This window comes from Mesocricetus auratus, unplaced genomic scaffold, assembly GCF_017639785.1.
Source record: "Mesocricetus auratus isolate SY011 unplaced genomic scaffold, BCM_Maur_2.0 Super-Scaffold_4256, whole genome shotgun sequence".
Taxonomy (NCBI): Eukaryota; Metazoa; Chordata; class Mammalia; order Rodentia; family Cricetidae; genus Mesocricetus; species Mesocricetus auratus.
The window spans coordinates 83,042,891-83,066,855 of record NW_024429182.1 but is presented as its reverse complement, the minus strand read 5'-3'; the positions used below and the strand labels follow the sequence as shown (position 1 = coordinate 83,066,855).

General features: G+C 38.6%; 1 protein-coding gene across 3 annotated transcripts in view; it reads left to right on the top strand.

Annotated features, from left to right (window-relative positions):
* The window catches only part of CUNH11orf58 (chromosome unknown C11orf58 homolog), a 58,267-nt gene extending 35,297 nt beyond the window's left edge, over nucleotides 1–22,970 (top strand). The window contains exons 1-5 of one of the 3 annotated variants that reach the window (XM_040756016.1): nucleotides 12,848–13,068; nucleotides 17,467–17,550; nucleotides 19,718–19,778; nucleotides 21,115–21,224; nucleotides 22,495–22,970. In XM_040756016.1, coding sequence (XP_040611950.1) covers nucleotides 13,006–13,068; nucleotides 17,467–17,550; nucleotides 19,718–19,778; nucleotides 21,115–21,224; nucleotides 22,495–22,722 — 546 coding nt within the window. In that variant the 5' untranslated portion in view covers nucleotides 12,848–13,005 and the 3' untranslated portion in view covers nucleotides 22,723–22,970. Of the gene's footprint in view, nucleotides 1–12,847; nucleotides 13,069–15,636; nucleotides 15,811–17,466; nucleotides 17,551–19,717; nucleotides 19,779–21,114; nucleotides 21,225–22,494 lie in introns of those variants that run through there. The other 2 variants (XM_040756025.1, XM_040756012.1) reach the window with 2 other exon arrangements.
* Nucleotides 22,971–23,965: the final 995 nt, after the last annotated feature.

Below are 23,965 nucleotides of genomic sequence, written 5' to 3'. Positions count from 1 at the left end.
CTAAATTAGATAATGACTTACTAACTCAAAATGGCCCTGCAAAAGTTTTTATCACTGTTCAGATGATCTCATCCCTTCCAGAATAGCTACTTTGCAAACACACACACACACACACACACACACACACACACACACACACACACACACACCAAATATAATACCTGATGTTTTGACATTACTTTCAGTCAAAACACACCAGTATTCTTAACAGTTTCTAGCCAGAGACTCTCATCTGAAAAACATTTATGTCGTATTTCATGTTTAAATTACCCCCAATGTTCCATTGTGATATGAAATGAAGAATCAGCACCTTGACCAACTCTAAAAGCACTTTTCTGAACTATAATTTTAAGTTCAAATGAAGGCAAGACAATAAAGAGTCTCCAAAAGGAGGGAAAAAAGTCAGAAGAAAATAATACAGAAAGAAGAATGTACCTTCCAGGGGCTGGAGAGATAGATGGCTTAGTGGTTAAGAGCGCTGACTACTTTCTGGAAGGACCCAGTTCAATTCCCAGCACCCACATGGCAGCTCACAACTGTCTCTAGGTCAGTTCCAGGGAAAATGACACCCTTATACCAATACACATAAAATAAAATTAAATAAATTATTTCAAAAAAAGAAAAAAGAAGAATGTACCTTCCAAAAACAGGACACATTACACTCATCCTCCACTTGCCGTCACTTACTGTCAGTTTTGTTTCCTCCTGTAAATCAATACAAACCTTGATTGCTATATAGTTCCTTATAATCTACATTTATTTGCAAAATGACATTTTACTTACTAAGTCTGTTGTCATTATTCATCAAGTATATGTATATGTATGTGTGTACTCATGCCCAGACACATGCCACAGTACATGTGTGGAGGTCAGAGAACAACTTTCAGGAGTCGGTTTCTCTCCTTCTGTCATGTAAATCCCACGAATCAAACTGAAGTTGTCACATTTGGTGACAGGCACTTTTACCTGATGAACTATCTTGCTGGTATCCCAATTTTTTCATCCGTTTTATTTTGTTTTATTGAGATAGGGTCTCATAACTCTGCCTCCCGAGTGCTGAGATCACAGGCAAATTTAACTATACTCAATCCAAATGACGTATTTTTCTTTTCTTTTTTTTTTTTTTGTTTTTTTGAGACAGGGTTTCTCTGTATTGTTTTAGAGGCTGTCGGTCCAGCCTGGCCTCGAACTCACAGAGATCCGCCTGCCTCTGCCTCCCGAGTGCTGGGATTAAAAAGCGTGCACCACCACCGCCCGGCTCAAATGACGTATTTTTCTACGATAAAAATTCTTTGAAAAAAAAATTCTTTGAATACGTGTGTGTGTGTGTGTGTGTGTGTGTGTGTGTGTGTGTGTGTGTGTGCCTAACACTTTGTATTCTAACTTTAAAAGTAACTCAAAAAGAATTCTAGCCGGGCGGTGGTGGCGCACGCCTTTAATCCCAGCACTCGGGAGGCAGAGGCAGGTGGATCTCTGTGAGTTCGAGGCCAGGCTGGACCGACAGCCTCCAAAACAATACAGAGAAACCCTGTCTCGTAAAAACCAAAAAAAAAAAAAAAAGAATTCTATAATATAGCTCAGTTCTGGAGTCTTTGTGCAGTTTTTGTTGTGGTACTAGGGATTTAATGTAGGATCCCAAGCATACTAGGCAAGGGTTGCCACTGAGCTATATCTTCAGCCCCAGCATTTTCTATCTTACAGCTTTTCACAAAACAGAATTTACAGAAACACTTTAAAATCTTTGACTGGTGGCTATGCACAATCAGTTCACTTTCAAAGAGCACCACAAAGTAAGAACAGAAAGGAACTAGTATCAACCAAGCATCCTACCTTTGTCAGACAGTTCGGTGAACAGCTCATTAATCCTCACAAGCATGTGTGGGAAGTAGTTATCCCTTTGTCTGAAGATGAGAAAACCAGGACACAGTGCCTTAAAATGAAGTGTTGCCTGTTATACAACTAGCAAGAAGCAGAGAGTCAGAATTCAAACCAGATGCTGCCAAATCCAACTGCTGTTTCTCTGCTGTCTAAGGACTTCTCAGCATGCAGTGTCACCACAATCACTTGCTTTTTTTTTTTTTCTGTTTTGGTTTTTCGAGACAGGTTTTCTCTGTATAGTTTTGGAGACTGTCCTGGAACTCACTCTGTAGACCAGGCTAGTCTCGAACTCACAGAGATCTGCCTGCCTCTGCCTCCTAAATGCTGAGATTAAAGGTGTATGCCACCAACGCCTGGCCAACTTGCTTTTTAACTGCTGACCTCTCTTAGCCTCCAAAGACTGCACTCTCTTGGTATATTCCATCCTCACCAAGAGCCACTGCCTCCTTGCTGCACTGAAGCTCCTGTGGGGCTGGGGCGGGCCAGGGCCTTCTAAGATTGTTCTTGTTTCCTGCACAACTTCATCCACTCACTCTCTTGGCTTTAGAAAACTCTTATTTAGAATATTCATTCTCTTGCCCCTAAGAATAGCAACATTTTTGGAGCAATACAAAAACAAATATTCTATAAGATAAAATGCTGTTATCTGATTGAGGTCCTGAATTGCTGATTATCTGTTCCATGTGTTAACTAATATGAACTTCAAGGTTGACTAATTATCACTTTGTCTACTGTTCAAACCAGAAACTCAAGAGTCATACCATTGTTTCATTTCCATAATCTCCAATATCCTTAAAGTAAACATCTTGAGAAAATCATATTTGGTCTCTAAGAATGTACTTATATTTTCCTGATCTACAGTTTGGCTCTCTAAAATAGAAACAAAATGTAACATGTGTGCAACTTTTAAAGTAAGTAATAAACTAGTTGATGTGGTAACTGATGCTTGTAATTTCAGTACTCCAGAGGCTTAGGTACAAGGACTGCCCAGAGTTTGAGATCATGCTATGCTAAAGAGAGCACAGGAGAGTTCAGGGAGGGGAAGGAAGGCCAGGAGGGAGAGAAGGAGGGAGGCAGGGAGGAAGGGAGAGAGTGAGGGAGGCTAAAATAGGAGTTGGAAAGTTGCTCTTACAGAGGACCCAGGTTTGAGTCCCAGCACCCACATAGTGGCTCCCAACTATCTGTAACTCTAGCCTCAGGGGATCTGACAGCCTCTCCTGATCTCACTCAGTGGACACCATGCATACATGCAATGCTTAATACATACATACAATCAAAACACTCATACACATAAAATATTTCACTTTTTAAGAATAAAAAATTCTAAAAAGCAACAAAAATATAAATTATTTTATTTTTATCATTGTAATGGTATTAATTTCTAAAAATGGTAAATATTTCATGTATACTATAGCCATAACAAGTTTATGTAGGTTTTCTAAGTGAAAAAGAAAGTTAATTGTATACAGTTGCTCTAGAAAAAAAAATATTGCTTCCATGAACCTTTTTATTTGACTGATTTTCCTATTACCCCACAATTACTAAATTTCCAAGTTCCTTTTGTCAAGTTCATTGTTTTCCCCCATAAAAGACTTACAATTTTCTATGGTTTACCTACCAAAAGTTCTGCATGTTGTATCCCTTAATTTTCTTTGGGTATTTTTGCCCACCAAACATAGATCTTGCTATCGCTCATTCCAACACATATATTTCTTTGAAACATTCTGGATTTCTATCATCTTCAAAGCTCTAAGTTGATAGTTGTCATTTAGAATCTGTCATGACAACCTGTTAGAAAAGTTTCAAAACATTAAATTTAGTAGTAGAGTCCAAAGCACTTTCCTGCTCATTCTAGAAACTCAAAACTGTAAGACTGACTAACAGCCCATTGTTCAAGTTCATTCTGATGGAATTCTGCTAAAAGCATGCTTATCAGTAAGTCACAGCGATCTTGTACAGCATGGAGCCCTCCCCATTTTATCACGGGAAGGCCAAATCTCTGCTGGCTAATATGGTAACCAACAGCCACTTGTAACTTTTGGGTACTAGAAATGTGACTATCTCTGACTGAGATGTGCTGTAGTTTAAAATACACATCAGATTGCTGAAGAAAAGAGGATAATCTCACTAGCTTTATTCATTATGATTACATGTGATTATGATTATTATATTACACTTCTACTATTTTAGGGCTGTTGGGCCTTCTAAAACACATTAACATTCATTTTACCTGTTTCTTTTTCTTTTCTTTTTTTTTTTTTTTTTTCTTTTTGATTTTTACGAGACAGGGTTTCTCTGTATTGTTTTGGAGGCTATCGGTCCAGCCTGGCCTTGAACTCACAGAGATCTGCCTGCCTCTGCCTCCGAGTGCTGGGATTAAAGGTGTGTGCCACCACCGCCCGGCTAACCTGTTTCTTTTTATTTTACTTTTTTAAAAGATTTGTTTTTATCTTTGTGTATACGAATGTGTATGTGTCAGTCCCGTGTGTGTATGTATGTGTATGTAGGTACATGTATGTGCAGTGCTAAAGGAGACCAGAAGAGGGAATCAGATCCCCTAGATCTGGAGCCAAAGGTGATTTTGAGCTGCCCAAACTGGGTATTAGAAATTAAACCCAGGTTAGCTGGGGGGTAGTGATACAAACCTTTAATCTCAGCACTCAGGAGGCAGAGGCAGGCAGATCTCTGTGAGTCCGATGCCATCCTGGTATACACAGCAAGTTCTAGGACAGCCTCCAAAGCTACAGAGAAACTCAGTCTTTAAAAAAAAAAATTAAACCCAGGTCCTCTGCAAGGCTCATCTTTTTATTTATTTTTCATGGTATAGTTACAGAAAATTGACTCATATTTTGACATTATATCTATCTCCATAACAAATGGATTTTTAAAAATCAGTTTGTGTTTTACTTTCTCTGAAGAAACAGCTTATCATTAGTATGTTATTGTGAATTGTCTAAAAGAAGGAAAATCCTTGGGGAAATTTTCAGTGAGAATTAGGAAGTGAAAGAGTGAAAATATTAGACAATAAACATTAATTATCTCTCTGCTCAAAGTAGAAAATGCTATACATTCAAGAATGCTCTAGAACTAGGTGGTGGTGGCATGGTGCATGCCTTTGATCCCAGAACTCAGAAGGCATAAGTAGGCCAATCTCCATGAGTTTAAGACCAGCCTGGTCTACAAAGTGACTTCCAGGACAGCCAGAGCTACACAGAGAGAACCTGTCTTGAAAAACAAAAACAAAAACAAAGAAAGCTCTAACAGTTAAAGGAAATAAACTATTGTGATCCAGGCAGTGGTGGCACATGCCTTTAATTCAGCATTCAGGGGACAGAGGTAGGTGGCTCTCTGTATGTATGAGGTCATCCTGGTCTACAAAGTGAGTTCCATGACAGCCAATGCTATTACACAGTGAAACCTTTCTAAGAAAACAAAAATTATTCTGCCAAGAAAGGAAGTAATATCAAAACTATAGTTTTTAATTTTGAAGTCTTACTTTTTTCTAATGACTCTGTTCTCTGAGAGAACAAAAATTAGCAGGAAACCTGTTCCTTTCTATTTATCAAATTATATTTGTAAGGTATTCCAAAGATCTAGTTAGAAACACTACAGCGTTTTTTAGACTTTTATTTTTTAGTTCATTTGTGTGTGTGTGTGTGTGTGTGTGTGTGTGTGTGTGTGTTGTACCTTTAAGTGCAGATGAGTGCAGATGCCTGAGGAGACAGAAAGTGCATTGGATCTTCTGGAGCAGTTGACAGTCATCAGACAAGGACTTAAGAACTAGAAGAGCAAGCAAGTGCTCCTAATCATTGAGCCAAATCTGCAGTCCTTGGTTTTTGTCCTTTTACTTTTTGTTTGTTTGTGTTTTGTTTTCTGAGACATGGTTTCTCAGTGTAGTCCAAGCTGTTCTGGAACTCACTCTATAGACCAGGCTGGCGTAGAACTCAGGCTGTGGAGTGCTAGAATTAAAGGATTGCATCACCATGCCTGGCTTGTCTTTGTCTTTATTTTATTTGTTTGTTTTTCATGTAGTGGATATTGAACCCAGGACTTAGAACATTCTGAGTAAGGACCTACCACTGAACTTTATCTCTGCCTCAATGACCAGTTCTTCTATCAGTGTTTTAAAAAAAAATGAGTAGCAGCTCAGCAGTTAAGAGTACTGACTACTCTGGGGCTGGAGAGATGGCTCAGTGGTTAAGAACTCTGGCTGCTCTTCCAGAGGTCCTGAGTTCAATTCCCAGAAACCACGTGGTGGCTCACAACCATCTGTAATGAGACCTAGTGTCCTCTTCTGGTCTGCAGCCACACATGCAGGTAGAACACTGTATACATAATAAATAAATACATCTTTAAAAAAAAAAAGAGTACTGACTACTCTTCCAGAGGACCCAGGTTCAATTCTCAGTACCCACATGGTGGCTCACAACTGTCTAATTCACAAATGTGTTACCCAGGAAAATATGCAGACAAAACATCAATACATATAAAATAAATAAATAATTTTTAAAAGATTAATAAATCATAAAACGAGGAAGGAAAGTCAGAGTCTTTTATTTTTAAAGAACTACACGAATGAGTATTTCAGGCCCTTTGATCAATTTCTAAAAACTTGCTGTTAGTAAAGATAGGCACAGGCATTGTCCTTTAACTAAACACTGCATGAGTAAAGAGTATCAACATGTAGCCTGGTTTTGCAGCTTGTTTATAAACAAATTTAGGAGCAACAAAACCAAGAGGTGCCAGTTCCTGTTAAAAATGTGCCTTTGGAGCCACTAGCAACTGACAGCATTTTTCCAAGGACATAATCACTTTCAAATACAGTAACTCCACCTCTTTTGTTTTTTCCCCCATTTATTAAAGGTTCAGAAATTTAAAATAAGCTATGAACAACATTCTTTATGTCTGATCTTTTTCACTTAATTTCCTTCCCCCACCTCCTTCTAGGTATTTTGTTTGGGGTTGGGGGGATGAAACAGAGTTCTAAGAAAACCTTTTATAACAGGTTCAAAAGTATAAAAGCCATTTCAAGCTCCAGACATTTGTAGCCTTTATTTCCTCAGTCCCTGAAAGGGCTTTTTAAATGTTAACAGCCAGGATAGGGCTGCTCTCCTACACTGACATTCCAGGCTTTATTTCCTTTGTAGTCTTGAGTTCTTCCCTACTCTCAACCCCCAACAACCTCTATGACAGCCTTTAAAACAAAACAACAATTTAACAGCAACAACAAAAAGGGATTCCAGTCACCATTATAAACATGCTGAGGCAATTTCTAAGAGCCCATAAGTGTGTTTCCTATAAATCATGAAAATAAGATATTCTAATTCTATACTTAAGGATTTAGTATGTCAGTTTAATATGCTTCATTTTTAACTGGAAAGTTATTACAGTTGTTGTTGGCCTTTTCTTCTCAGAAAGCTGAAATACAATCATCATCATAAAAAAATCATCAAAACTCTATCCCTTTAAACTTCAGAAAGGGTGTCGATGAATATGTGATTTGTCAGCCTAATTTACAAAAGAATTACTTATGAGTAAATACACACATGAACATACACACAGTACTGTACTGTCTTATTATTTTTCAGATCATGAGAGAAGAGGTCTTCAGGATTAGAAATATTTTTTTAATAAAGAGGACAATAGAATTTCTATGATAGAAGAGCAGAGGGGAGGGGCTGGAGAGCTGGCTCAGCAGTTAAGAGCACCCAAGTTTGGTGCCCAGCACCCAGATGACTCAACCACTTCTGGCCTCAGAAGGAACCTGCACTCACAGACACAGACCCACATGGACAGACACACCCAGAAATGCACAAAGTCAAAATAAAGCTTTAAGACTTGCTTTAAAGGCAGAAAGGGTCTACTAGGGAGAGAAAGGCCCAGATGATGTGGGTAGAGGGCAAAGATGAGAGTGTGGGAAGAAGATCAACAAAAACAAAGTGTGTATAAAAATGCCACAAGGAAATTCATTATTATATGTGTTGATTTCTAGGTTTTTTTTTAAACAAACAAACAAAAGGGTCTTACTACATAGTTCGCGTAGACCAGACTGGTCTCAAACTCACAAGAGACCCACCTTCTGCCTTTTGGGTGCTAGAATTAAAGATGGGTGCCACTATATCCAATGTGTGTGTTGATTTTTTAAAACTAAAAAGAAATAAAACACATCTATGACCCCTGCCTTGTTAACGTTATAATATTAGAAATAAGATGAGGCTGGAGAGATGGCTCAGCTACTAAGAGTCCATGCTGCTCTTGCAGAGGAGTCAAGTTCAGTTCCTAGCACCTGCATCAGGTAGCTCATAACCAATTGTAACTCCAGCTCTAGGGGGACCTCACATCTTTGGCCTTTTCCAGAAACTGTACTTACATGCACATACCCCCCCCCATACATACACACACTTAGATAATTTTAAAAAATAACAAGAATACTAAATTCTTTTTAAAATGTAGAGGCACAAAGCCCATCAGTAAGTGAAAGAGGAATAGTGGGGATGGTGGAATAGCTGAAATATTTTTATGAGAGTTTCACTTTAAATTGAACTTGAATCAGGCATGGTAGTAGACTCCTGTAATCCCACACTTTATAAACCTCAGACAGGAGGATTAGGAGTTTGAGGGCAACCTGAGATCCAGACTGTGTCTCAAAACATATGAATTATTAATTTTAAAAATTGAACTTGACTTTTAAAAAATGGCTACAATAACTGAGCCTTTGGGGGTGGAGCAAATTCTAACAGTGTATAAACTATTCTCAAAAGAAAATACACAGCCAACAGATGAGAAAATGCTCACTCACCATTGTTAACCATGAGAGAAGAACAAATAAAATCTCAGTAGAAAGAACTAGTATCAATATCTATACATATTGCTAGTGAGAATGCTGAGGAAAGACGACGTTCACACACTACTGATGGATGAATGTGGTACAGCATTATAGAAAACAGCATGGAGGTTTCTCAGAAAATTAAAAATAGAACTATCATATGGTACATAGCAATCATCCAACTGGTATGTATACAAAGGAAATGAAGGCAGTATGTTGAAGAGACATCTGTGCTCCCATTTTTATCGCAGCATTATTTATATAATAGCCAAGAAATAGAAGCAAGCTAAGCATCAATCAATAGATGAATAGATGACATAGTATATATACACAACAGAGCACCATTAAGCCTTACAAAGGAATGGAATCCTGTCATGCGTGCCATTATGCATGAAACTGGAGAACACTGAGCGGAATAAACCAGAAACAGGAAGACAAGTTCTGAGTGATTTACTCATCCATAGATTATTTAAGAGTTGACTTCATGGAACTTGGGAGTGTTTACCAGAGAAAGAACTGAGAAAAGAGAATGGGGACAAGTTGATGAATAGTACTAAGTTAAAGTTAGGTAAGTGTAAGAAGTTCTAGTGTACTGTTACATAGATAGTTGGTTACTGATGGTTACTGATGATGATAATGTAGATAATGTGCTGAATCTCTTTAAAAACTAAAAGCCCTGTGAGGCTACAACACACATCTGTAATGCCAGCACTTGGGAGGCTGATATAGGAAAATCGTGAGTTCAAGAACACACTGGGCTACATAGAATTTCAGGCCAACCTGGGCTAGTGAGATGTTATTTTCAAGCATCAACAAAAAAACGATGAATGGTTTCACCATTAAAATGTATCTGAAGAGCTAGGTATTTCTAAATAATAAAAGCGTGCATTCATTTAGAATAAAACAATCCTTAGAGGCCGGGCGTTGGTGGCGCACGCCTTTAATCCCAGCACTCGGGAGGCAGAGGCAGGCGGATCTCTGTGAGTTCGAGGCCAGCCTGGTCTACAAGAGTTAGTTCTAGGACAGCCTCCAAAGCCACAGAGAAACCCTGTCTCGAAAAACCAAAAAAAAATAAAAAAATAAAAAAAAAATCCTTAGAGGTTCAGCCCCTAGACATTCAGCACCTCCCAGACTGTAATTCAGTAACTAGTCATTTTTACTCATTTCTGTCTTTGGCAAATAGTCCTGATGTATTTGATAAATAGGTAAACTGAAACTTAGACTATTACAGTTAAAATTTAAATTCCTTGAATGCAGAAAATGTGTTGGTAGAATTTCCTTAATGTGTAGCCACTCCAGGATTATCACAGAATATCTGAGATAGTACAAATGTGAGACATTCACTAACAACCACTCTGTGGCATTGTGCTAGAAAACACAATCGAAAAATGGAGCTGGGTTGGTGCCAGTACTAAAGATGGTGTTTTTAATAGCTCCTCTGGTGACTGTCTCTTTTGGTTAACAAAGAAGAGAATTGTTGAGTCTCTGTGTCATTTACTCCTACTACTGTACAATTTCATCTTCACATCTACTTTCTGAACATGAACTGAATCAAGTCTGTTCTAATGTTACAGAGGTTTGTTTTGCTTATGATGATGTTTTATAACTTAAAGACATGGCCATTCAGATGTGCCACAGATCTGGTGAATGAAAGACATGTTATTAAATCATTAAATTTTTCTTGACTTTTTCTATTAGTAAAGTTAAAATTATTTAGTAGCTACTAATCTTTTTTTTTAATCCTAGAATTAGTGTTTTTTTTTTAAGACTTTATTTATGATGTATACAGCATTCTGTCTGCAAATATGCCTGCAGGCCAGAAGAGGGTACTAGATCTCATTATGCATGGTTGTGAGCTACCATGTGGCTGCTGGGAATTGAACTCAGGACCTCTGGAAGAACAGCCAGTGTTCTTAACCTTTGAGTCATCTCTCCAGCCCCTAGACTTAGCCTTTAAGTAGCTATTGAGCCATCTTATTTTGTCAGTAACATGGCTACGAGTTTTAAATTGTGTTTATTTCAACTTGTCAAATCTATTTGAAGTTGGGGGCTAGAGAGATGGCTCAGTGGTTAAGAGCACTGGCTGCTCTTCCAGAGGTCCTGAGTTCAATTCCCAGCAACCACATGGTGGCTGTAATGAGATCTGGTGCCCTCTTCTGACGTACAGGTGTACATGCAAACACTGTATACATAACAAATCTTAAAAAAAACTATTTGAAGTGAATCATAACCATACTACTTTGTAACTTAAATGTAATTACATCATAGTTGCACTTATAAAAACTAAGCAGGTAAGTAAAACTCTTTTTTTTTTTTTTGGTTTTACGAGACAGGGTTTCTCTGTATTGTTTTGGAGGCTGTCGGTCCAGCCCTGCCTCGAACTCACAGAGATCCACCTGCCTCTGCCTCCTGAGTGCTGGGATTAAAGGCATGCACCACCACTGCCCAGCAAGTAAAACACTTTGATTCTAGTGACTTAGAAACCACTTTTTAAAGTGTTTTTCCTCATCATATGTTTGTTCCTTTATTGTGGTTTAACATAGAAATACCAGACTGATCTGTGTTTTGCTTGGCTATACTTATTAAATATAGCTCCAAATGTATTTCTATATAATTTACTTAAAAGCTATTCTGTTTCAAAAATAAAGGAACAGAATTTGGATCTATGACTACAGCAAATAAGAAACTGTCTTTTAGTGTGCAGTTTTAAGTTTTGTTCTAGGGGGGTTGTTTTGTTCATTTAGGTTTTTTTTTTAAGGGGAGGTTTCAAATGTAGCTCAGGCTGACCTGTTCAACACACTATGTAGGAGAGGACGACCTTGAATTTTTTTTTCCAAGACCAGGTTTCTCTTTATTGTTTTGGAGGCTGTCCTGGAACTCGCTCTGTAGACCAGGCTGGCCTCGAACTCAGAGATCTGCCTGCCTCTGTCTACAGGCATGACACACCTCACTTTGGACAAAATTCTATTAATGGTTCAGCTTCATCTAAAATTTAGGAAAGTAGTATTTTATGTAAGCAATTAAACTATATAACTGTTGAATACAGAAGCTGACAGTTAAGTTTGTTTCACATGCCACTCAGGATGGAGATTTATACTAGACATTTGTTTTACTTTAAAAATCATCTTTTTGCCAGGCAGTGGTGGTGCAGGCCTTTAATCCCAGCACTCAGGAGGCAGAGGCAGTAGGATCTCTGAGTTTGAGGTCAGCCTGATCTACAGAACAAGTTCATTTTCATTAACTGAACACTGAACTACAAGGTTTTAGGAGAAGCTTAGTCATTGCTGGGGCTGGGAAGAGAAAGGGGAAATGGGGAGGCAGGAAATGGAAATGGGCTTGCAAATGGGAAGAACATTGAATTATCTATCCTAAGGGGTGGTGTCTTGGGACTAGACTGAGGTGACAGTTGAAGGTTATGAATGTTCCTATATCCAATTGTATTGTAACTTTAAAGAGGTTATTTCATGTGGAATTCACTCGGGGGGGGGGGGAGTGGGGGGGAGGGAGGGATACAGGGTTTTCAGGCCGAGGCCGACTTCAGTCTGTGAAGTCTCGAGTCACTCCTACCTAAGTCCCATAGAAAGCGTTCCACAACTCCCTCAGGTGGGCTTCAGTATCAAAAACAGACAATTAACCAGTCATCTGCATTATACTGAACTCATTTCAGTGAATACTAGAAAACAGCATGAAATTAATCAGAATCGTTCAGACATCTTGAGCAAGCACTAGAGACCACACTTCAGGGTGGGGAAAGAAGCCATTTTTTACAAGGTTTTTTGCCTTGGGTCGAGGAACTCGTATTCATTAAGTCTTAAACACTACAGTTAACTGTATGCTTAACTATGATGGGTGTATTTACCAACAGGGCAGAATCTCATAGAAAAAGGGTAATAACCCACTCTAGGCCTTTCTGTGGCAACGAAGTTCTCCACCAAAGATCACCACCATACCCATCCGCGGGAAAGCTCACTTTACACGCCGCTGAAGAAAGCGTAGCCTCTGAGGGCACTCCCGCCACGCCGCGCGAGAGGTGTCGCTCGGCCTCCTGGGAATTGTAGTTTAAGCCACTAAAGACGGCTTAATCAGGCCAGTAAAGAGAGAGTCCGAAAAACTACAACTCCCGGAGTGCTCCGGGGCGGCGAGCGGCCGCAGCAGTGACGACTGTGGCGGAGAAGGCCCGGAGGGGCTCTGCGTTCTGGAGTGGCGCTGCTTGGGCCGGTGGCTGAGTGAGGGCTGCTGGTTTCGCGATTGAGGAGAACTGCGAGTGTGTTCGGTCTGTCCCCGTCGGGATCCCAGCCACGATGAGTGCTGCCCGGGAGTCTCACCCGCACGGGGTGAAACGTTCAGCCTCCCCCGACGACGATGTAAATAACAATGGATGAGGGTTGAGGCCTACTAAAGGCCGGGAGGGTGGATGAAGTAGGAAGCACCGAGGTACCTGGAGGGGAGGAGGGCGCAAACGAGGGGATGTCTCCTTTTTCTTACTAGGATCTGAAGGTTTGAAGAGACCAGCGTAGGAAGGGTGAGGGAGGGGGGGTCGAGGAAGGAAACCCTGAGAAGGCTCGAAAAGGAGAAGAGCTTAATCCAGACGTCTCAGCGTTTTGGGGGGCTGGTGAAGCTCCTTTATTAGACATTTTAGGATAGATATGTCATACCCCAGTTTTAGGTTTAAAATGCTCTCTGACAATGACGAAATGTTCAATCACATTTGGACAAATTTTCCGGCCTCAATATTTTTTTTGCAGTATATTGGTGATTGCTCCCCTTATCTGCGCCAGTCATAATAAGCAGAGACCGGTATTGGGCCGAAGATTGTAATAGACAATTTGGTAATGGAATAATGGCGATGTCAGAGACCTAAATGCCCGTTTTGATGTCAAATACCTTGCTGCTTTTCCTCTCGTGTCTTCAGTTTATCAGTTTAAATAATTAACTGTTCCTTATACCTGTTAAATACTGACTGCGGTGCCAGACACTGGGAATTGAAAGACATATATGATGCTAGTGTTATATTTATCTTAGCTCTAGCGTAGTGTCATGGAAACTTCAGGTAACTTGTACACTTAAAACCAGGTTCTCCTATAATGAAATCTTTGGGAATATTGATGGGGAAATTAGTGGGGAGGGCATATGAGGAAGTCATCTTTGAGATAAATGAAAGCTGGTCTCATTTAACTTATTAATACACTGTCAGCTTCAGAATTATAATTCTTAGTGCAGTTTAGTGTCTTTCATATGTCCTTTGTGAACCATAAAACGTTCCCTGAACGATTTTGTAGTTAAAGAGAGAATACTGAGCCATCCTTCTTTGATTGGAAGATGAGGTGAGGACCAGAATAGTAAGAGCATTTAAATAAATTTTAACCCTGTAAGGAAGATTAGTAATCAATAAAAAATTGGGGGGCATGACTGGTTCTACTAAATCTACTGAAATTTATTCATGTCCCCATCCTCCCTACTACTGGAATTTAGATTTTACATTGTTAATACAATCTTAATGCATTTGTAAGGAATTTCTCTAGGTTTTTAGTGATCTAGATCTTAAAATAGAACTAACAGAGCTGTTGCATTGTTTTCCTCCTGATACTAACTGGATTGCTGGGATGTCACATACTTGATTTGACAGACTCAGAAATAAAAAACTCTAGTTGACATTAGAAATTTAACAGAAGGTCTTTGATGAAATAATTTAAAGTTGATGAGCTTTAATACATTGCCAATCCTATAAATAATTGTCTTTAAAGGTGATTATAGTTGGCATTTCAAGATTGGAACCTGGCACTTTGCCTGTACTATCATAAAAATGATTGTGTTAACGTTATGGTATTATACAGTAACGTGTCCCTTAACAGTGGTTTTCTTATGTCATTTTCCTTTGTATATGTTTATTATTTTTACTGCTAATTGGATGTTCCTTGTTTTTTTTTTAATATCTGTATTTTCAAAATACACCTGGAAATTGTGGAAAATCAACAGAAATGTGTTAGCATCCACTTAATGTAAAATATTTAAGTTTTTTTGACTTCACATACAATTGAGGGCAACAAAACACTTTAAAAAGATACTGGAAGTAGATATCACAGACTATAATGCTAGGAAAAGGACAAGATGGAAGTAATCTATTTCTGTGAAATAGGCAGAAGTTGTGGCCAGAACATGGGAGCAGCTCACAGTTTCTGTGCCTTAGTGTCCTTTATTTTTATCTATCTGTTGGTTTGCTTTCTGAACTGCTGTGAGAAGCTCTAGAGGGAATAGGAATGGAAGGTTCCTTGTAAATTAAAGAACATTGCAGGTTGAGTACCCTTAGGCTGAGAACCAGAAGTGTTTTTGGGTTTCAGAATTTGTTGAATTTGGGAATATTTGCATATTCATAAGCTATCTTAAGGATAAGGTCTGAATATAGATAGGTGATTCACCTATTTCATGCGTACTTATACAAATGTGCCTGAAGGTACCTACACAATAGTTTGAGTGTACCTACCGCTTGACTGTCAGTTACCTTGTGAGATCAGATGATTAATTTGTTCCATGTTGGCATTCAGAAGAACTTTGGAGTCAGAGCTTTTTAGGTTTCAGATTAGATTCTTAACATGTATGCGACCCTCAGTATATTATTGAGACTGTTTCTTTTGCTGGTGGTAGTGATTTAGTTTTTGGTGTTGGATGTCAAATGCAGGACCTCATACGTGCTAACCAAGTGCACTGCCAGTTAGCTTTATCATTACCTCTACTTGCATTTTTATAATCAAAATGTCATACTTAGAGTCTTTGAAAACTGAGTACTTACCATTTTGTGTTGGAGGTTTTTCACCTTTGCTCCATAATTGTAAAACATTTTCATTTTTTATTATAAATTTAGTTAGAATGATCAATCCAATGAATGTCTTCATTTCTATATCATTTTTTTCTTTTAGTCACCTTTGTATCCACACCTGCCTTCAGCCTTTGCCCATTACAAATCAAGTAAATGTTGCACACATATAATAAAAGATGAAGTAAAAGTCAAGCATCCTTTTAGAAAAATGAGATGGCCCCAGCTCTTCTTGCAAAATGAAACTCTTACTGCAAAACGGAACCCTTCCCGTTGAGTGGCTTTCTGGATGAGGGTACCATATTCTTTTATTCTTGTTTTTGTCTCACATTGATTCATTGGTTGGAAAAGAATTCACCTAGTACTTTATAATACGAAGAATCAGTCTTAAGTTATTCGTATGTAGCTTCATCCTCATTTTTAGCTTATAATTCTTTACTACATGCTGTTTTACATTCTTTATTATTATTACTGTTTATTAGTTTTTGTGTGGGGGGGTACATTTTGCCTACATATGTGCCTAGGCGCCACATGTGTGACTGCTGCCCATACAGGCCAGAAAAGGGTGTCTACTGGAACTGGAGTTAACAGACAGTTGTGAACTGCCATGTGAGTGCTGGGAATCAAACCCAGTTCCCTAGAAGAATAACCATTGCTCTTAATCAGTAAGCCAACTCTCTGACCCTCTTCTGCTTTTCAATCTTGATTCTTAAATGCCTTTTGTTGGTTTTCTTTTTGGGTGGAAAATTGTTCTGCACAACAGAGCCATGATGACTTGACATTTTGACACACTATAATGCAAAAAAATTTTCACTGTTTCCTTTTAGTCCTATTGAGTATGATTTGAAGTGATTGATAGAGTATAATGAAATCTTACATTTGTTTCAAAATGAAGAGAAAAATATAGTTATTAGGATTCTATAGTATTTAAATTGACAAAACAGTCCAGTGGACCCATTTGAACATGAAAGATACAATGATTTTTGCAAAATAAAGTGATTTTCTTTTAGTTTTTTTGTCTGGTTTTTTTTTTTTTTTTTTTTTTTTTTTTTGAGATAGGGTTTCTCTGTATAGCCCTGGCTGTTCTGGAACTCACTCTGTAGACCAGGCTGGCCTTGAACTCAGATATCTTCCTACCTCTATAAGTGCTGGGAGTATTTTAGCCTTTTTTTTTTTTTTCAGTTTAAGTTTAGATAAGAAACAAGGTTGCTTCACAAGTCAGTTATGGTTTTTTTTTTTTTTTTTTTCTTTTTTGGTTTTTCGAGACAGGGTTTCTCTGTATTGTTTTGGAGGCTGTCCTGGAACTCACTCTGTAGACCAGGCTGTATTTTAGCCTTTTTAAAAGTAAATTTTCTTCTTGTTCTTTGGAGGATCTCTAAGAAAGAATAAAAATTGCAACATTTTGGTTCTAATAAATAACTGGAATCCCCCCAAAAAGAACCTGAAAGATTATGATGACATGCTGTCTCTTAGAATATCAGCAAAGCAGATTTTTTATTACATTTTATTTGTGTGTGTAGATGCATACATGGACACTCGGCATCATTCCAATGCCACACATATGAAGGTCAGAGGACAGCTCATGGGAGTTGGTTCCTTCTACCTTGTGAAGTGCATCACAATGGGTGTCACAGATTTGTATCCTGGAGCCCAGGGCCCAAAGAATTTGAAGAAGGAGTGTGTATACAGTAATATCTAAGCACTCCATGCGATTCTGGCATTTGCAGGCTTTGTAGACTGAACTGTGCTGTAACAAAAGTAAAGGGTTCTCCTGTGAGGTAAGAGAAGGGAGCCTAACAGAATTCAGATGTGACATATTGGTTAACTTCCTAAGAACCACTAGTCCCAGTTAATTAAAACTAGCAGAAGAAAAGTTGGAGTTACAGATAGACTTTTAAGTATTTTAATATTTGTAAATGCAAAAACAAAAATACTAAATAATCTCTTGCAGCTTGGATCTAGCAATTGGGAAGCAGCAGACTTGGGCAATGAAGAGAGAAAACAAAAATTCTTGAGACTTATGGGTGCAGGAAAGGTAAGTGTTACATGTTTATGGTTTTATCTTTGTAAAAACAATGCTGTTTGTAAGGGTTAAGTGAGGAGAATGGGGCACCTCAGGTTACATTTTTTTCTGCTTGGTTTATTTTTGGCTTTGGGAAATACACCTAGCCTAACCAAACACTTTGAGTTAATATTATTTCTGAACCAGTTCTGGCCTTTTCTGCACCTTCAGCTGTGTGATTAAAGACTGGAGAAAATTGGATTTGTGTAGACTCAGCTAATTGCTTGCTACCTGATGGTTTTCTTAGAAGGCATTTCTAAGCATGTTATTTTGTAGAAACTTCTCCCCAAAGTCAGAAGTCTGTATTTCACAGCCCTTAAAAGTAGCAGCCAGAGACCTAATTTTAGAAATGTTGTATGTATTTTGTAGTACGTCCCAGTTCAGTTGAAGGTGTAGTTAGCAGGTGCTAAGAAAGCACTCTTTAAAAACCTTTTCTTAGCAGTCTTGTTTTTACAAAGTGTATTTGAAAACATTAGGAAAGCATTTTCTTCTTTTTAGCACTCAAGATGAAACCCCACCCTTTGTTTTTGTTGTACCCAGAAACCCTAGTGTGTCTCACCAGGAGCTATTGATTACCTGCTACATGGTACCGCCCTGGGTGTCACAGATGGCCGTGTGTTGAGAGCTGTTGTGTATTTGAAGAAAATAAAACTAATACAAAATCATCACTGTGAGAGAACATATAGTGATGGCCAATTCTCTCTGGCTTTGCTGCACAATAAAACTTCCTGGAAATAGATGTAGGTAAATCTGCAAGCTGAGTTCCCCAGATCCCAGAGCAGAGGATTCTAAGTGGAGAGGGACTGAGGAAGTCAGACCCTTATAGAGCCTTCAGGGAGCATTTGTTCAATGAATCCATAATCCTTGCTCCCTAATGAGTTTCAGTTTTTCGTAGTATACATTTTCCATTGGCTTCTGCAAATAAAATTTGTTGAAAGGTATTAAAGTAATAATTTAAGGTACATGTTCAACTACTAGATTGAAAACTCTGAAAGTACTAAAACATTCTCACAGGATCTGTAAAATGTGGTGACTAAATAGGCTCTCTACCATCAAGTAGATCTTTACCTAAAGGGCTGGAGGTGGAGCTCAGACATAGGATGTGTCCTTAGGTGGGAGACACAGGGAGGCATACAGGTATCTGCAGTGTGCTTCTTAATGGTGCTTTAGATCACTTTTAACCTTTCTCTTTTCATGGATCCTTTCTTTCAGAAATGAAGTAGGAACTATAAAGAGTGAACTAACAAAGTAATTTTGAATCAAATTATTTTTATGGTTTGTATTGTTATAAGGTCTATTTTTGACAGGTTGAAGTTGAAGGTTTATTGTAATCTGATGAAGAACTAGCTAGTTAATTGTAATATATTGTAAAGAGTAATGCTCACTTTCATTTTCTATTATTTGGTACATTATAAGTCTATTATTTTGCTTTTAGTCTACATAAATAATTTCTTTGCTTTCTTTCTAAGATATTCTTACAGCATCACAAAGAGATGGTAGAAAGGTTTTTAAGAAAATCAGTAGTCCTAGGCATGCTGATGGCACACACTTTTAATCCCAGCACTTAGAAGGAAGGTGGATTTCTGAATTGCAGGCCAGCCTGGTGTACATAGCAAGTTCCAGGACAGTACACAGAGAAAAGGGGTGGAGGATGGGAGGACACTCAGCAGCAAATAAAGTGCTTGTGGGTTGGCTTAATTTTCTCATTAATCTGTCTCATTTAAAGCTCTAGCCTAGGCTGGGCATGGTGGTGCTTCCCTTTAATCCTAGTACTTGGGAGGCAGAAGCAGGCAGATCTCTTTTGAGTTTGAGGTCATCCTGATTTACATAGTGATGAGACCTTGTCGCAAAAAAAAAAAAAATCCAACCTGATCTCTAGCCTTTGACTTTTCTGTTCCCTTTATTTTGATTGTACTACCTTCTACAATAGTATGATATACTTACTGATTACATTTGTGTACCTCTTTCTAATTCTTCCTCTTGCTAGGATGTAATTCCATAAAGACAGGGATCTTGATTTATGCCTTGGTCTTCAGAATATCACAGTAGCCTGAGATAGTTTCCTCTACATAGTAGTGGGCATCCAGTAATCACATTGAATGAGCAATTTTAGTTTAATACATTTTTCACCTTCTTACAGAAAGAACACACTGGTCGTCTTGTTATAGGAGATCACAAATCAACATCTCACTTCCGAACAGGTAAGAAAGTAAAACATTAAAATAGAGGAACTAAATCTGTATTATTTTATGTTTTTCTGTGCATAGTTAGTTCTGTTAATTAAATGGTTTCAAGGGAAAGTGGATAAGCAGTTGTCTAGCATATACAAGGCCCTGGCTTCTCAGCACCAGAAAAGGAAAAATAATGGGGGGAAATTGTTTTAACAAAAACTGAAAATGAATTTGACTTTAATTCAGTCTGCTGGAAAGTAAACATTAGTCTTGGTTGCTATTAATTAACAGCATAATATAAATTAAATGTAACAAAAATTTTAACTGAATCATTTAACTTTATACTATTTTACATAGTATAATTCAGAAATCAATTGATCTCTCTTTTTTTTTCTTTCGAGATAGGGTTTCTCTGTGTAGCTTTGTAGATTAGGTTAGCCTAGAACTCACAGAGATCTGTCTGCCTCTGCCTCCCAAGTGCTGGGATTAAAAGGGTACCCCACTACTGCCTGGCTTTGATCTTTCATTTTTTTGACATTAGTTATTTCAGAATGATTTGCATTGTTCCATAAGGCAGAACATCAGCTTTGCAAAATGGAAAAGCATTTTAGCATTTAATACTTCCTCTTTTAAAATTGAGAATTGTAGCAAAATGAAATGACATACATGCATGAGAATGTTGTAACAAAATTCAGCACATAGTATGTTCACTGAATAATAAATGCCAAAACATTGAGAGATCTATGAAGAAAAAATAACCCAAACCACAAATATTTGTAATTGGAACCTAAAATTGCTTTCATGTTTATACACTAAAGCTCTACGCCCAAAGTCTTGAGTGCACACTGTTGGGGACCATCAGTTTTAATTGGGGTTCACTAGGCTATTCGTGTTCTGTTTCATAGTGTGAAGTAAGTGCAAACACAAAAATGTTACATCATTAAATAACATGGGTTTTTTGGGTTATTTGTTTCCGCTAGCTGATAAGCAAAGACAAGCAAGAGAACCATTACTTTGAGATGACCCTGAATTCTCTAAGCAGGATACTCAACATTTTCATTCTTTGTTCAAAAACATGCTCTTGGTTGTCAGAGGTTTTAGGTGATTTGGAGAGAACCTTCAGAGTAGCCATTGGACACTTAATTCAGAAGGTTGGTTCCTAAAAGTCACCATAAATATGTCTGTCAATTACTGTGTTTATTAGGTGGGCACTGTGCTTTAGAAACTGTTCACAGAATGCAAAAGTTAGTCACAGTTAGAGAGCTCAGGCCTGAATAGAATAGCATCTGTGTTGTGGGTCTTTTTGTGTAATCACATGTTTTTGTTAATTTGACTGAAACATAACCAAAGTACAATGGACACGCAGGGGAAGAAGACAAGAAAATTAATGAAGAACTGGAGTCTCAGTACCAGCAGAGCATGGACAGTAAACTATCAGGCCGATACCGGCGGCACTGTGGACTTGGCTTCAGTGAGGTAGTAATGTGTTTTTATTGATTGTGACATAATCAGTTTCATTTTGATATTTGGGTTGCCAGAGCAGCCAAGAATGCTAATAGAGAAAGAAAAAGAAAAAAACAAGCCGGGTGTTGGTGGCTCACGCCTTTAATCCCAGCACTCGGGAGGCAGAGGCAGGCGGATCTCTGTGAGTTCGAGGCCGGGCTGGACTGACAGCCTCCAAAACAATACAGAGAAACCCTGTCTCGAAAAACCAAAAAAAAAAAAAAAAAAAAAAAAATACTCTTATAACACATCTCTGCCACTATATAATCAAAATGATGTTCTTAAGGATTTAAAATGAGCTTCCTTATTTGTTTTATAGTGAATACAGTGTTTTGTCTGTATGCCAGAAGAGGGCACCCTGTCTCATTACAGATGGTTGTGAGTCACTGTGCAGTTCAGTTGCTAGGAATTGAACTCAGGACTTCTGGAAGAGCAGCCAGTGCTCTTAACCTCTAAGCTAGCTCTCCAACTCTAAAATGAGTCTTCTGATGTTGGCTTAGTATAAATTCTGCTTAACCTCTAGGTGCACCTTTAATGGCTATGAATAAAAGCTTGTAAGAGACAAAATATTTCGCCGGGCGGTGGTGGCGCACGCCTTTAATCCCAGCACTCGGGAGGCAGAGGCAGGCAGATCTCTGTGAGTTCGAGGCCAGGCTGGACCGACAGCCTCCAAAACAATACAGAGAAACCCTGTCTCGTAAAACCAAAAAAAAAAAAGAAAAGAAAAGAGAGACAAAATATTTCGTGTAAGTTTAAAATCCTGGCTTAGGTTTCTTAGCTGTTTCCTGAGTGGTGTTGTATAATGACTGATGCAGTGTTAATTTACTAAGATACTGTTTCAGGAAGAGAAAAGACAATAATTTTCAAGCTAGGGGAGGGATACAGGAGAGTGCCCCGAGAAGTTTTCCTTAAAGTCTGAAGTGACTGTTCTCAGTCTCTCCTCAGCAGCCAGGGATTTTAATCTGTTGGTAACATAGTGACCTAACGGTATCAAGTGGACTGGTTTTTTGTTTTGCTTTGTTTAAGACAGGATCTCACTGTGTAGCCCCTCCTGGAACTTGGACTGGCAGAGACCCACCTGCCTCTACCTCCCAAGTGCTGGGATTAAAAGCCTGCACCACTATGCCCCGCTAAGTGGGATATTTGTAAGACAGACAAGAATAGGGTCAGTCCCAGTCTCCCAGTTTCTACACTGGCTAGTGGTGCTTGTTTTTCCTTAACAGGCCTTTGTTTGATGTTTTAGGTAGAAGATCATGATGGGGAAGGCAATGTGGCTGGAGATGACGATGATGACGACTCGCCGGATGCCGAGAGTCCAGATGACTCGGACAGTGATTCTGAGTCTGAGAAGGAGGAATCTGCAGAAGAACTCCATGCTGCTGAGCATCCTGATGATGCAGAAGACCCGAAGAGCAAAAAAGATGCGAAGAGCAATTATAAGATGATGTTTGTCAAGTCCAGTGGCTCATAACTATTAAACACTTAGTCTTTGTATTAAAAGTAAGCCTTATTGTTATAATGCACAGTGGAGGACTGCTTATAGAGCACAGACCTTTGTATTATAATTTTTAAAAAGGCCCTTTTAAATAACTACAAAGAGTGTTTGCTTTCAAATGCCGTGGGTCACACTTTTCCGGGCATGACTATAACCATTTTTGTAAAGAGTCAGAGTTGTATAAAATGAAATGAGAAATAAATACTGTACTCAGCTTCCTTTCATATTAGCATCGTCAGCCCTCTTCCACTTTTCACCCCAGCACATGCATTACGGGGACACTTTTTCTTTGCTTGTGGTAGCTCTTTCAACTTTGTGTTTTGGGTTTGTTCCTATTTTTCTCCTATATAATTAATTTGATATTGTGACATGTTCATGAGAAATGTTCCTTGATTACACTTTGTTAAAGTAGACCTGTCCATCGTGGATGTGTGCCAGTGACCACACTGCCACACTGCAGGCCATTGTTGACAGTCCATGCTGGTTAAGTCTCCGCTCCCAGACCAGAGCAGCACAGGAGCAAGCACAGGACACTGGTGGGCAGAGGTGCAGCCGTCACATCATTCAGAAGGTTGTGAGCCCAACATGTCTATATAATTTTATTTCATTGTATAGTAAAGTTTGGATAAAGTTTGACCAGTTTTTACAAAAGATTTTATTTCTCTGCTCATTTAATCCTGTGTATTTAGACATATGTAAAACTGGATTTTTTTTTTAAGGTACTATGTGACCAAAGTTCATTTTTTCCTTCTAAGGTCTAAATAAAGAGAAAGCAGTTTCCCATATTTGGCTGTGCTGCCTTTATCCTCATTGTCTGTAAATGGGGAACAGGCTTATTGAGTAAGAAGCTGGAAAACGTGCTCGTCTTCCACTTTTCCCTAGACTAATGGCTGAAAGCAAGCATTACCAGGTAACTGTGCTGCTGCTGGATAAGACAGGATTCATCTGGCTGTTCTCTACTTGGTTTGTACAGCGGATTAACACAGGGGCATTATGGGTTAGTGGATGGAGCTTTCAACAGCCTAATTTTAATAGGCTTACAGATGAGAATCTAGTCTGTCTAAGAATTGATCTGTTACATGTCTGGACTGCAGTGTGTGCCTGATGGGCTAGACTTTGTTAAACTTTTTAAAAGTTCAGATATGGGAGGTAGAGCAGGGAGCAGGTGATTTCTGATTTATAGACTATTTTGCATTTTTACTCAAAGGGTCTTTTTGGT